Source organism: Meles meles, chromosome X (assembly GCF_922984935.1).
Source record: "Meles meles chromosome X, mMelMel3.1 paternal haplotype, whole genome shotgun sequence".
Taxonomy (NCBI): domain Eukaryota; kingdom Metazoa; phylum Chordata; class Mammalia; order Carnivora; family Mustelidae; genus Meles; species Meles meles.
Genome location: NC_060087.1, coordinates 43,042,517 through 43,057,542, shown reverse-complemented (window position 1 = coordinate 43,057,542; position 15,026 = coordinate 43,042,517). Strand labels below are relative to the sequence as shown.

Below are 15,026 nucleotides of genomic sequence, written 5' to 3'. Positions count from 1 at the left end.
GAGTGGAATTCTTGTTGCTGAACTTTGGGCGCAAGTAAGTGAGGCCTGCTGGGAACAGGACTCCTCTAAAACGCTGAATAATGTCTGGAAGGCTGTGGTCCAAGGCCATTTTTGCTGGCTATAAGTGGGGTCTCCGCAACCAGAGGGAGCACACAGCTCTTCTTAAAATCGAAGGTGTATATGCTCGAGATGAAATGGAATTCTATCTAGGCAAGAGATGTGCTTACGTATACAAAGGAAAGAACAACACAGTGACTCCTGGTGGCAAACCAAACAAAACCAGAGTATCTGGGGAAAAGTAACTCGCGCTCATGGAAACAGCGGCATGGTTCATGCCAAATTCCGAAGCAACCTTCCTGCTAAAGCCATTGGCCACAGAATCCGTGTGATGCTGTACCCCTCAAGGATTTAAATTTAATGAAAAGTAAATAAAGGTGTAGATTTGTTCTCTTGTAAAAAAAAAAAAAGATCATGTCATCTACAAATAATGGTAGTTTTACTTCTTTTTTCCAATCTGGATACTTTTTCTGACCTAATTGCCCTGGCTAGAACCTCTAGTACATTGTCTACATTGTCGAATAGAAGTGGTGAGAGGGGACACCCTTGTCTTGTTCCTGATCTCCAGGAGAAAGTTTTTAGTCTTCCATCATTAAGTATGATATTGGCTATAGGGTTTTGTAGATTCACTTTATCAGTTTGAGGAAGTCTTATCTGCTTCTAGTTTGTTGAGTGTTTTTATCATGAAAGGGTGTTGAGTTTTGTCAAATGCTTTTTCTGCATCTGTTGAGAAGATCTTTTGGTTTTTGTCCTTTATTAATATGGTATATTACATTGATTGATTTTCTTATGTTGAACAAATCTTGGATTCCTGGGATAAATCCCACTTGGTCATGGTGTATAGTCCTTCTTATATATTGCTGAATTCTCTTTACTAGTATTTTTTTGATGATTTTTGCATCTATATTCATAAGAGATATTGGTCTGTAGTTTTCTTGATGTGTTTGCGTCTGGTTTTGTTATTAGATTAGTGCTGGCCCTGTGAGTTTATTCCTTTTTAGGGCTGAGTCATATTCCATGGACTATGACATTCCATGGAATGGCTATACCATAGTTCGTTTATTATTTTTTTTTAAGATTTTATTTTTGTATTTGACAGACAGAGATCACAAGTAGGCAGAGAAGCAGGCAGAGAGAGAGGAGGAAGCAGGCTCCCCGCCAAGCAGAGAGCCCGATGCGGGGCTCGATCCCAAGACCCTAGAATCATGACCTGAGCCAAAGGCAGAGGCTTTAACCCACTGAGCCACCCAGGCACCCCTACCATAGTTTGTTTAAATATTGTTTATATATATATTATATATATAACACATATTATATATAATATACTTATATTATATTAATATAATATATAGTTAATATATACAAATATTGTTAATATATATAATACATTATATATATAAAACACAAAAGATTGGAAACAACCCAAAATCCCATCAGCAGATTGGGTTGTTTCCAGTCTTTTCTGTGTTACAGCAGATCTGCAATTTACAAACTGATACTCCTCTCTCTATGCACACAAAAGCGAAGTCTCTCCAGGGGCAGAAGATACCAGTCCATCCATCTACCCATCCATCCATCCATCCATCCATCCATCCATCCATCCATCCATCCATCCTTCCACCCTTCCACACATCCAGCCAGCCAGCCAGCCAGCCGTCTATGTACCCATTTATTCACTCACCCATCTGCCATCCCTCTCCTTCCTTTCCTTCCCCCCTCACCTCCTCCCTCTCTCCCTCCCTTCCTTCCTTCATTCCATTCATTCCTTCCTTCCTCTCTCTCCCTCCCTTCTACTTCCTTCTTCTTTCCTTTCATAAATCACCCATCTCCAGGCACGTGACTCTGGGTCCAAGGGAAGCTGTCTTTTAAAAATAGACAGGAAGTGTGGCCCGGGGGCCTGGGTGCCTGGCTGCTGGGTGGCCTCTGAGTCTAGGTGGCCTCTGTGGCCTGGGGTCAGCAGCGCTGGGGGCTGGGACCAGGGGCACCCCGGGGACACTGCGCCCTTGCCAGGCACCACAGGAGTGGGAAGCCCACTGGGTTCTGTACCCAGAGAACAGCAGGAGCAACAGCCAAACCCTGTTGTCCTATGACGGGCTCAGCCAGTATATATGGGCGTTTAGTGAGTGAATGGTGCTGATCCCTGGCAAGAGGTTATTCAAATATGCTTTGTTATTTTTTTTAAATAAATTTGCTTAACAAATATGTTAAGGAAAGATTGATGTTTCAGATTGAGCAAGCCACCAAGCAGTGCTCCCAAGATCACCCTGACAGCCCCTGGGACCCTCTAGCTATTCCTCAGCATGCCACCGCTGAGGACAGGTACTCCATAGGGGCCCCAGGAGCAGATTGCTGTCTGGGGGTGGGGGAGCTGGCAGAAAGCCAGCTAGCTCATATGAAACCTGGATTGGCATTTATACAGTCAAAGTGTGTTGTCCTGTCCGGGAAACCTTCGCCCAAAGTTACAGTGTAATACCATCCACACAGTTTTTCAACGCACAGCTGGGCATTAAAGACCCCTCGGTTTACTGCAGAGTGCCTGCCAGACGGCCCAGCCAGAGAGGACGAGCAAGAGCTGGACCCGGTAAGCCTGCGAATGCACAGGTGGCAGCACTGGCCGTCACCCCCGGCTCAAGAAGGACTTGAGACTTGAGAAAAAAGAGACTTGAATGGAGAGCACTATCATAATTGTAGGAAGAGAAGCATTGCTGTGGGTGTATTTGTTTTGTATACCTGATTTCGCCCACTCAAGCTATGTTTGCCAAAGGTAAAGGAATGGGCTGGAGAACGTGTGGCAATCTGAACGGAAGAGATGGCCAAGGTGGAGATTTCAGAGTTCTGTGTACAGCCTGCAGGGGTATCTAAGCGCAGGGGCATAGACTGGCTGAGCGGTGGCAGCAGCCCTTTGCCTTGGCAGGGAGGAGAGTTTCACGACCCACATTACTGGCCGTTGCTGGGTTGCTGCCATTGGTGATAACAAAATGCAGACCAGATGTAGTCAGCAGCAGTATTAGTTTTTGAGGGCCCTACAGATAATGGCTCCTTCATTGCCTGCCCTGCCTCCTGCTCCCTTGGCCACTGACACAGCGATTCCTTGAAGTCCCTTCCGGACTTAGGGCATGACCTAATTCACATAAATTTGGGGAGGAAACAAAAGGCTCTAAGACAAAGCCATCTTTCTTCAAGGAGACATTTCAAATGAGAGTTTGAAAATCTTTTTTTTTTAGATTTTATTTATTTATTTGACAGAGATCACAAGTAGGCAGAGAGGCAGGCGGCGGAGGCGGGGTGGGGAGCAGGCTCCCCACTGAGTGGGGAGTCTGACAAGGGGCTCAATCCCAGGACCCCAGGATCATAACCTGAGCCAAAGGCAGATGGTTAACTAACTGAGCCACCCAGGCACGCGCAGGTTATATTATTTTAATAAACATTTCATTGTAAAACTAAACCAATAATAAAAAAAATTAAAGTAGGAGACCCGCTACAGCTTTTGGCAGAGCCTTTCACATGCTGGAACTCTCATCCTGACATATCCTCTCTTCCCAGCCTTTTTGGGGCTCTTTGGGGGTTCACTCGTAGGTTCTGGGTAAACTACCAGCTGGCGGCTGTTTAGAAACCAGAGTTCATAAGACTAGGGGCTCGCTCGCCTCAGGAGACCCTCAGACATGCTCCTTCATCCGTCACTCATTCATTCAAGAAGCCGTACTCTTCCCCTGCCTTTCTGCCTGCCTTGCTTGCTGGTTCATCCTTGTTTCAGAACTCTAAATGTCCTTGGACCTCTTCTCTAGTTGACATTTTCTCTCTTGGTGAACTCGTCTCTGTCTCTGTCTTCAGCATATCTCCGTAATCTAACCATTTTTTACCACCTCCCCTGTGAGCACCGGCATCGCTCGCTCAGGCCATTGCAGTTGCCTCCCCATCACAGTTCCCCTGCTTCCGCCTTCCTCCCTTACAGCCTACTGTCCTCACAGCAGCCAAAGGGAGCCTGTTAAATCCTGAGTCAGAGGGGCGCCTGGGTAGCTCAGTGGGTTAAAGCCTCTGCCTTCGGCCTGGGTCATGATCCCAGGTCCTGGGATCGAGCCCCGCATTGGGCTCTCTGCTCGGCAGGGAGCCTGCTTCCTCCTCCTCTCTCTCTCTCTCTGTCTACTTGTGATCTCTCTCTGTCAAATAAATAAATAAATAAAAATCCTGAGTCAGATCATGGCCCTCCTCCACTCACAACCCTTCCAAGGCTACATGATCTGTCTCCCACCTGCCGTCTGACCCCCCCCCCCCACGCCCCACACACTCACCGCTGCCTCTGCACTGGCCTCCTCACTGTTTCCCACGCACTGCCACGCTTCAGGGCCTTGGCCCTGGTGCCCTCTGACTGTTCTGCTTTTCCTTCAGCTCTTGGAGCCACTACCTCCCTCATCTCCTCGGATCCACGCTCAAATGGCTCCTCAGTGAAGATGATCCTCTGACCATCCCCTTACACATCAGAAACTGCCCCAGCAATTTTTAGCCACGTTTCCTCTTTTCCATGTTTTCTTTTTCTCCAAAAGCATTTATCATCCTCTAACATACTTCATATTTTCCTTACTTAATTTTATTTATTCTCTCTCTGCCACTAGAACAGCAGCTCCCCAAACCTGGATATGCTTATCTCTTCTGTTCAACACTGTCTCCCCAGCATCTGGAACAGGGCCAAGCACACAGTAGGTGCTCAATATATGTTTTATTAGTTGACTGAATGGATGGTGTTGGTGGTCCGGGGGGGAGGACAGACACAGATGAGATTTGTCCTTGTCTGTCTGCTATATCAGGAGCTGAGCCTCAATCGAAACGAATCTGGACCTAACTGATCCAAAGGTAGAAAGGACTGCATCTAGGGGTGTGGTCAGGGAGACACTCCAGGAAGAGGTAGTGTCATCTGGGGCGCTCCTTGAAGCCTCCATGGGACTCACAGAGATCTTGAGGTTCAGCGAGGCCTCTGGGCTGGAGGACACAGCAGGCAGCACTTGGAAGGGGTGACGTGAATTCCAAACGGATGAAAAAGGTTGGGGGGTGCCTGGGTGGCTCAGTGGGTTAAAGCCTCTGCCTTTGGCTCGGATCATGATCCCAGAGTCCCAGGATCGAGCCCCGCGTCGGGCTCTCTGCTCAGCAGGGAGCCTGCTTCCTCTTCCTCCTCTCTCTCTCTGCCTGCCTCTCTGCCTACTTGTGATCTCTATCTGTCAAATAAATAAAAGTTTTTAAAAAAAAAAGAGAAACGTTGGGCTCACTAACAAGGAGAAATCTGTCAGGACCCTGAATCCCAAAGGGATGACCCTGGATTTGGTCCCCAGAGATGTCGTACACTGGTCATTGGCCCCCAGACAGCTCAGAGACCTCACACCCTAGACAAACATCCATCCGTAACCCTGAGACAATAATAATGAAGAGATCGTACTCACTGAGAGGTTATTAATTTATTAAGAGGAACCTTGGATGGGGGATATTCAGTTTTGGTCCCCAACCCAAATCAGCAACCGGCCCCCCCTAGAGTAGGAAGAGTGAAATGCCCAGGTCCTTGGAGATTTCTGGGCTTGGGTGAGTTTGTAGGAAGGAAGGGGGAGGGAGACATGGCAGGGAACAGAATGAAGGAGGGCCAGCCCTGAATCATGGAGAGATATAGTTAGACACCTCAATTAGGTTTCCGTCAGGGTCTCGGAAGTAGATGGACATAATGGGTCCTTTTGCCCCTGTTCTGGGGACCGGACCCTCCTCAATGGGAACTTCACAAGCCTGAAGTGGGAGGAAAATGAAAAAGTGATTCATCATAGTCCATAGGTGAGACCAAAATTTAATCCCCAGAACGTCCCTGATGTCTTTCTGTCTTCATCTCCTGCCATTCTCCCCTCCCTCACTCTGCTCCAGCCACAGACCAGCCGTATGGCCTGGAGCATAGTACCTACCTGCTCTGTGCCTCAGTTTCCTCATCTGTAAAGTGGAATGATAACAGTACGTAGTATTATCTAGTAAGTGGCAGTCAGAATTCAACCCAGGTAGTCTGGACCAAAGTCCATGCTCTTAACCCCTAGGTTTTCTCCACTTTACTTCCAAATTAGCCTTTTTCACTGATACTTTCCAAAGGAAGATTATATACAAGACCTTAATCTGTGTTCCCCAAAAGGAGAAGCCATGCTTCCTTTACATGAAATCATTTTGGGTGTTAGAGGGACACAAAATTAAATATGCCCTTTTAAATCCTATTTCAATCCTTTTTTAAAAAATCCATTTTGGGGGCACCTGGGTGGCTCAGTGGGTTAAAGCCTCTGCCTTCGGCTCAGGTCATGATCCCAGTGTCCTGGGATTGAGCCCCACATCGGGCTCTCTGCTCCACGGGGAGCCTGCTTCCTCCTCTCTCTCTGCCTGCCTCTCTGCCTACTTGTGATACCTGTCTGTCAAATAAATAAATAAAATCTTTTTTAAAAAAAATATTTTATTTATTTATTTGACAGAGAGAGAGGTCACAAGTAGGCAGAGAAGCAGGCAGAGAGAGAGGGAGAAACAGGCTCCCCACTGAGCAGAGAGCCCGATGCGGGGCTTGATCCCAGGACCCTGAGATCATGACCTGAGCCGAAGGCAGAGGCTTAAACCACTGAGCCACCCAGGCGCCCCATAAATAAATAAAATCTTAAAAAATCCGTTTTGTTCTGTTTTTTTACGAAGTGATCTCTACACCCAATGTGGGGCTCAAACTCACAACCCCGAGATCAAGAGCTGCATATTCTTCTGACGAGCCAGTCAAGTGCCCCACATTTCAAACCTTCTGATTATACCAAGAAGAGAACCTCTGGTGGATGCTAACAAGTCCTTAGCACCTCCTCAACCATCTGCCAAATCTTCCTTTGTAATGTCAGGCCGAAAGAGTTCAGAGAAAGGAAGTGGATAAAATCTAACAACTGGTGGGGATTTTTTGTTGTTGTTTTTTAAGATTTTATTTATTTATTTGAAAGCATGCGCAGTTGCAAGATAGAGAGAATATTAGCGGGGGGAGGGGCAGAGGGAGAGGAAGAAGCAGACTCCCCGCTGAGCAGGGGGTCCCAACTCTGGGCTCTGTCCCAGGACCCTGGGATCATGACCTGAGCTCAAGGCAGGTGGTTAACTGACTGAGCCCCACGACTGGTGTTTTTATAGCTGTTTGTTTGTTTGTTTGTTTTTACAAGTTAACTTCACTTTGTGTCAAGATAAAATGGGCTTTTCATGTACTTGGTCAAACTTTTTGCTTTTTACAGAAATGCGTTTCTGTAAAAAGAATTTCAGTTTGTATCTTTTTTTTTTTTTTTTTTACAAGAATGATGTGATGTGGGGGCGCCTGGGTGGCTCAGATGGTTAAGCGTCTGCCTTTGGCTCAGCTGCCCTGGGATCAAGACCCACATCAGGCAACCTGTTCAGCAGAGGGCCTGCTTCTCCCCCTCCCTCTGCCTCTCTCCCTGCTCATGCTCTCTCTGTCTCAAATGAATAAATAAAATCTTTTTTAAAAAAAGGATATAATGTTTCCCTTTATAATAGATTTGTTTACATGAAACAATGATGTCAACAAAAATAATGAGCAAACAGTTGTGTACAAGCATTATCTGGAAGTGAGGAAACTTGTTCTGTCTGAAATTTGAGGAAGACCTGACTGGGTCATGCTTCTGTTTCCTCAGGACCAGACACAGCTTTCTAGAAAAGAATGTATGTCCAGCTCACCTTAAGGTGCTGGACCATTTCCTCCAAAGGTGCCTCTGTGATCAGACATATATCCAGGGAGCCAGGAACTGGGTGAGCAGCTTTGGGTTCAAATTCCTTTCCCACCTCGTGGAGGTTCAATTTCTGTTCTCCAAAGCACAATGCTTTGCGGTCACCCTATTTAAAAAAAAAAAAAAAAAAAGATTTTATTTATTTAACAGAGAGAGCGCGCGCGCACAAGAAGGGAGAACAGAAAGCAGAAGGAGAAGCAGGCTCCCCGCTAAGTAGGGAGCCTGATGCCGGCCTTGATCCCAGGACCCTGGGATCATGGTCCTAGTCAAAGGCAGATAGGGTCAGGTCACCCTATTTGGGGAGGAAGAACAACCGAGAAGTAAACCCCCAAGTTGAACGTGAGACAAAGCCACCTCCCTACCCCAACAAGGTTAAAACAAAGTACAGTGGGGCTTCTTTTTTAAGATTTTATTTATTTGAGACAGAGAATGAGAGAGAGAGAGAGAGAGCACGAAAGGGGGGAGGGTCAGAGGGAGAACCAGACTCCCCGCGAGCAGGGAACCCAATGCAGGACTCAGTCTCAGGACCCTGAGATCATGACCTGAACTGAAGGCAGACAGTTAAATGACTGAGCCACCCAGGAGCCCCTACAATGGGGCTTTTAATGAAAACAATAGCCCTTTGCCCCATCCCAGTCCAGTCTCATTCCCTAGAAGCAACTGCTTTCAGCGTGTGCATGTGTGTGTATTTCTTCTGGAAATTATTTGCATTATCTTCAAATAATATGTAAATGCTGCCCATGTCAGAGACAGCAATTTTTCTTAATATACATTTACTTAGTGTACAATAAAATATATATTTCTCCCTTCTTTCTTATAAACAACCCAAATTTCAATGCGGTCAGTTGTGTGCCCGGCTTAAAAAAGCCTACATTTCCCAGCATTCCTTGGGGGGGGGGCAGCCATGTAAGATGGACTGGACAATGAGATGGCAGCAGAGGTTGTGGGTGGAGCTTCTGGAAACCTCCCAATCCCCCTGAGCCAGCAGTTCTCTGCCATTCACGTCCTCCTCTTTCCCAGCCTCTGCATGAACACCAATTTCTACAGAGTTTGTTAAATGAGAAAAAAAGAAAACTCAATCTTCTTTCACCCACTGTTCATTGAGTTTTCTCCTATGTACCTCCAGACCCATTCAGTGACTGATAATGGGCAACTTTAGACATTTTCTTGATTTAGCAACTTGATTTAGGAATTTGTGACATTTTCTCTCTTCTCCCTGCTCTGATAAACAAGAATTTAACTCATCCACATTACTACCCTTCCCAATAGAATTCTGTCATCGTTTGTAGTTTCTCTTTTAGTTCCTTTATAATTTTTAAAAGACATACATACATCTTTATGTTTTGATAGATGAACTACAGCTAATGTCTCACTGGCCCTCCTATCCTCTTCATGTCCCCTCCCTCTCCACCTCTTCCCTTTCTTTTATCATTTTCCTGTTTCTTTCTCTTCTATCATCATGGCTGATGCCACATCCATTCTATCACAAAATGACCTTATTTCACTTTTTTTCCTTGGCTTGCTCTCTTTCGTGGGACCCCCCCCCAACTTGTTCCAAACCAGACCGAGTGTTTTCTAGGCATCTTTCTGGGATCTCCTTCTTGGGATCTGCTGTGCCCTGACTTTGATGTCTTCCCTATTCCTGGCTTAATCACTTGCTTTGATGTGGCATGCTCTTGATAATTTTCAAAACAAGTGGGCAAAGTTTTAGACTCTTTTTATATCTATGATTTTTTAAAGGAAACCGTATGTCCAATGTGGTACTCGAACTCACAACCCTGAGATCAAGAGTCACATACTCTACAGACTGAGCCAGCCAGGTGCCCCCATATTTCTAAGAATGTTTTATTCTATACTCACTTTGGTTAATAGTTTGGCTGGACATAAAATTTCCCCTCAAAATCTTGAAATTGTTCTATTGTCTTCTGGTCTCTGACTCTTAGGCAATTTGGTATCTGCTTATTTCTTTTTCCTTTGTAGTTGAACTACTTTTCTTTTCTTTTTCTTTCTTTCTTTCTTTTTTTTTTTTTTGGTTTTTATTTATTTATTTGACGGAGAGAGAGATCACAAGCAGGCAGAGAGGCAGGCAGAGAGAGAGGAGGAAGCAGGCTCCCTGTGGAGCAGAGAGCCCGATGCAGGGCTCGATCCCAGGACCCTGAGATCATGACCTGAGCCGAAGGCAGCGGCTTAATCCACTGAGCCACCCAGGCGCCCCATCTTTCTTTCTTTTTTTTTAAAGTAGGCTCCATGCCCAGTGTGGGGCTTGAACTCATGACCCTGAAATCAATAGTGGCATGCTCTACTGACTGAGCTACTTTTCTTTTTAACCTCTTTGAAAGATCTTAGGATTTGGATATTCATTTCCACTTTGATGTTCTATAATTTCATAAGAACATATCTGATGTGCTGGATACTTAGTTAACCCTTTTTGGATAAAGACTGGAAAATTCTCTTGCATTATTTTTATGGCATTTACCTCCCCTTCTTTTCCTCAATTCTCTCTTTGAAAGTTCTGCCTTCAGAGTTTCAATCTCTACATTGATCCTTTCAATTTGCCTCACAGATTTCCTGTGGGGTGTTTTTAGGGGGGAGGGATTAAGAGTATTATAACCAAATTCTACTTCACTTGCAGTTTGTACTTGAGAAAGTGATTACCTTGAAAGTCATGACTTCCATGCCCAAGATCTTGGAATAAAACATGGTGGTGTCTTCGATACTCTTTACTGTCATCACAATGTGGTCAATTCTTTGGATAAGGCATGGTGAAAGAGTCTGACTGATGTTCCTACATGACTTAAAAAAGAAAACAATTCAAAAGAGTTCACATTGCCACTGGTCACACGCATGTTTCCCGTTTCCTTCTCTTCACCTCCCCTCATCTCCACAAGGACCATACTTCCTCCTCAAGCCCATTTCTAAGGGAAAGTCCTGGGAGGAAACGGTGTAGAGTCTTTAAAAAAAAGATTTGTATTGAGAGAGAGAACGAGAGCACAAGCAGGGGAAGCAGCAAAGGGAGAGGGAGAAGCAGACTCCCCACTGAGCAGGGAGCCTGATGTGGGCACAGTCCCAGGTCTCTGGGATCATGACCTGAGCCAAAGGCAGACGCTTAACTGACTGACCCACCCGGGCGCCCACTTGAGTTGAAACTTATCGCCCATGTATGGATTCATAAGAGTCTGCCATGACTACTCGGTACTGTTTTCTTGTTCTCTTTCCCCTTGTAGAGAGACAGAGATGAGGTTAAGGGATAAGATGAAGACCAAGACCAAACCCTCTCCTGTTGTCCCCAAGCTGGAATTCCTCTCTTTTGCAAGGAATGACAAGACACAGAGGAGGCCCAACCGTATGAGAACAAACGCTCTGTTGGCCAGTTTAACCCATTCCCCTTTATCTCACTCCTTAGCTATGCCAGGACAGGAAGGGAGCATCTCAGATGATATAAATGTTTCTAGGCATGTGTGTTTACAGATCCACCTTGAAGCCCAGTGGGAAGACAACACCTGCCTCATTCTTACTTCCTGTCCTCAGCACACTTCCCGTCTGATCTTTCTCTTGATTTGCATTCTTTTTTTAAAAAGATTTTATTTATTTATTTGACAGACAGAGATCACCAGTAGGCAGAGAGGCAGGCATAGAGGGAGAGGAGGAAGCAGACTCCCTGCCAAGCAGAGAGCCTGATGCGGGACTTGATCCCAGGAGCCTGAGATCATGACCTGAGCCAAAGGCAGAGGCTTGATTTGCATTCTTTAGTAATTTGTATATTTACATGACATTGGCTACAGAAATATAAAGTGCCTGTGATCTGGCATTATAGCTGAATATTATGGTTAAAAGAAGAGATCCTGGGATCCAGACTGATGTTTAATTAATCTCTCTATGCCTTGGTTTCCCCTTCTGTAAAATGATTTTAGACATAGATTTTAGACATAGAAGATTATCATGACCACTTAAATAAACAGTTGGATTTTTAAGGGCTTAGAACAATGCCTGGCACATAGCAAGTAGTATAAGAGTTCACGGTGATGATGATGATGATGTCGGGGTCATTTTGTTGAATTTCAGACTCCCTAGCATGGTCCCTAGTCTCTACAGCCTCATCCATCTCAAGCTACATTGCCTCTTTGCCTGTTCCTTATAAGGGCCATCTTTGTATCTTTGGCCACAGAGCCTTATGCATATCTAATGCACATGCTAATATCTGTCTCTCCAACTAGATGATAAGGTACATAAGGGCAGAGATTTCTCTCTGTTTTGCCCACTGTGTCCCAAACAACTAGCAGATGTTCAATAATATTTGTTCAATTAGTGGATATCTACTACAACAATTAGGTCCAGTGCCTAGCACAAAGTCTGACTTCTGTTCTCTCCTATCCTATCCTATCCTGTCCTATCCTATCCTATTTTGTGCCACCCTATACTATTTTATTCATTTCATTCCACTGTGTTCAATTCCATTCAAACCATGACATTTTGAACAATCAATTGCTCTGAGGCCCAGCTTAAAAAAAAAAAAAAAAACACTGTGCAGTTCTAGTCTTATCAGTGGAGGAAGCATTAGCAAAGTTGCTGAGCTCTGCTGTCCTCGTGGATACAGAGGATCTGTGGGAACACACAAGCAGTAGAATGAGAAATTGACCTTTGGACTCCATTGAAAATAAAGTTATATATTAAAAACCTCTTAAAAAAAACCTCTTAATGTCTATAGGATCTGTCACTGCGTCCCCCTTTCAGTCTTGATATTGGTACTTTATTTTTTTTTCTCTTAATTGCTTGAGAGAAAAGAGAAATTACTAATATTTTATGTGTTCAAAGAGCCAAGTTATGACCTTGTTGACCATATCCAATGGATGCTTGCTTTCTGTTTCCCCGGTTTCTGCTCTTATCTTTGTAATTCCATCCTTCCACTTTCTCGGGGTTTAATTTGCTGTCCCTTTTCCAGCTTCCTGATATGGAAGCTTAACTTTTGGTTTTCAACTTTCCTGATCTATGCATTTAGAACTATAGATTTCCCCCTACGCCCTGCTTTACCTGCACCCCCCCCCGCAATTTTAGTAGTATATTGGAAATCAACTCAATCCATTCCTCCCATTTTTCAATGCCCTGCAAGCTTAGACTCACTCCCCAGATCCTGTTTTGCAGGCAAAATGCTCCATCCTTACAAATTCAAGGATGAGCAGGGCTGGTTCTCTTAAAGAACCAGAAGAAGGCCAGTGTGGTTCAAAATCCAAGAGTGAGTGAGGGATGAACAGACAGGGAAGACAAGGGACAGATAGTTTGGGGTTGTTGACGTAACATTAGGGAGGCCGGTTTATAAAAGGATCCTCGGGACATAGGAATCATATAGGACTTACTCTGTGCCTAGGCATGTTCTAAGCACTACACAAAATACATTTTATTCCTCACAGTGACTCTGTATATAATAGAGTGCCCAGAAAACGAGGCCCTCCTATTCAAGGTTTCCTTCAGGGTGAACCTCAAGGTCGGTGCCCAGTTTCCTGGTCCCTTCCCACACTTCCCCGTCAGGACGTTCCTGGCGTCACGCTGAGGGAGCAGAGCAGTCAGTCTGCAGCCCAGGCCTGTTCTTGCAGACATGTTGTTGTCTGAATGTGTTAGAACAGGACCTTTCCGTGTCCCTCTGCTGCCCTCTGCTTGTATTTGAAAGAGAAAGAGACAGGAGGTTGGGGAATTGGATGTCAGCACCCCAGGATAGCCCACAAAGGATGGAAGCAGGTTACCAGGCCTGGGCTGGGGGCTGCCGAGCCTTGGTGTGAACACCCATGCCCCAGTCCCTGAGACCCAGCTACTCACCTGCTTCTGGAAAGTTCGGCCCCACATCCTGGCTGGCAGCATGGCAGGCAAGGTGTCCTTGCCCAGGAGCCTCCGGACAACCCTCTGGCTCGGTGCCCAGAGACCAAGGGGCAAGAATGGGAGGGCCACGGGCTGAGGAGTGCTGGTCATGACAGAGGCAGGCAGTGCAAGTACAAGGACTCTGACAACTCAGGGCCCCGAAAGTAAAAGCTTGAGGTCTGACTTCGTCAGCTCAGGCTGCCATAACAAAGTACTTCAGACTGGGGGGCTTTAACAACAGAAATGAACTCTCTCACAGTTCTAGGGGGCAGAAGTCTGAGATCGGACTGCCAGCAGGGTCACAGGGTCATGTGGCTGGTGACGTCTCTCTTCCTGGCTAGAGGATGACCATTTTCTCTCTGTGTCCTCATGCAGTGGAAGGAAAGAGCAGGCTCTCTGGTCTCTTCTTATAAGGCACTCATCCCATCATGAGGACCCCACCCTCATGACCTCATCCAAACCCTGATCACCCCCACCCCACAGAGGCTTCACCTCCTAATACCATCACTTTGGGGGCTGAGACTTCACCATATGAATTTAGGGGGACACAAACATTCAGTCCATTACAAGGTGTATGTGTAAGGGGTTACTTCGTAATAACACAGAAAAACCACCCATCCCAAGTATGGCGGGGGGATCTTTATTCTACAGTGCGAGGCCTCTGGTCTATGGAAGTTTGTGTCTCCAGAGTGTGAGAGCTCTGCTCTGTTTGGGGGTCAGAGTTTGTGTCCAGGGTGTGAAGTCAGGGTGTGACCACTGCTTTGGGGGTCTGTTTCTGAGCCAGGATCTCTCTCTTTTTTTAAAATTTCTTTTCAGTGTTCCAGAATTCATTGTTTATGCACCACACCCAGTGCTCCATGTAATACGTGCCCTCCTTAATACCCACCACCAGGCTCACCCAACCTCCCACTCCTCGCCCCTCCAAAACCCTCAGATTGTTTCTCAGAGTCCATAGTCTCTCATGGTTCGTCTCCCCCTCCAATTTCCCCCAACTCCCTTCTCTCCATCTCCCCATGTCCTCCGTGTTATTTCTTATTGAGCCGGGATCTCTTAAGCTATTAAGTGTTCTGTGTAACAGGGTGCAATGTTTCTGAGTTCTTTGGGGGGTGTGAGCTTTGAGGTTTTCCCCATTCCTGCCCATCCCTTACCATGCCCTCTCCTTCCACTGCTAAGAGTCAGGGACCATTCATCAGTCCCTCTGCTGCTTACCTTACCCTAAACTGAGTGCCCTCTCTCCTGGGGTGAGGGGTGGTTACTTGTCTAGCCCCTGGGGCATGTGAGTTTGAAATTCTTGTTCCTAGGCACACCCCAAGTGCCCTGCCCCACACTTACAAGTTCTCTATGCTGTGCATATTGATTTTA

At 45.8% G+C, this 15,026-nt stretch overlaps 1 protein-coding gene and 1 pseudogene across 1 annotated transcript; one reads left to right on the top strand and one right to left on the bottom strand.

Annotated features, from left to right (window-relative positions):
• On the top strand, positions 1-1,102 carry LOC123934954 (annotated as a pseudogene).
• Positions 1,103-5,481: 4,379 nt separating this feature from the next.
• GLOD5 (glyoxalase domain containing 5) lies at positions 5,482-13,783 on the bottom strand. Its single transcript, XM_045995239.1, has 4 exons — positions 13,626-13,783; positions 10,473-10,610; positions 7,768-7,923; positions 5,482-5,817 (listed from the first exon to the last, which is right to left on the bottom strand). Exons 1-4 carry the CDS (start codon positions 13,773-13,775, stop codon positions 5,692-5,694), a joined length of 570 nt encoding a protein of 189 aa, XP_045851195.1. The 5' UTR covers positions 13,776-13,783; the 3' UTR covers positions 5,482-5,691.
• Positions 13,784-15,026: the final 1,243 nt, after the last annotated feature.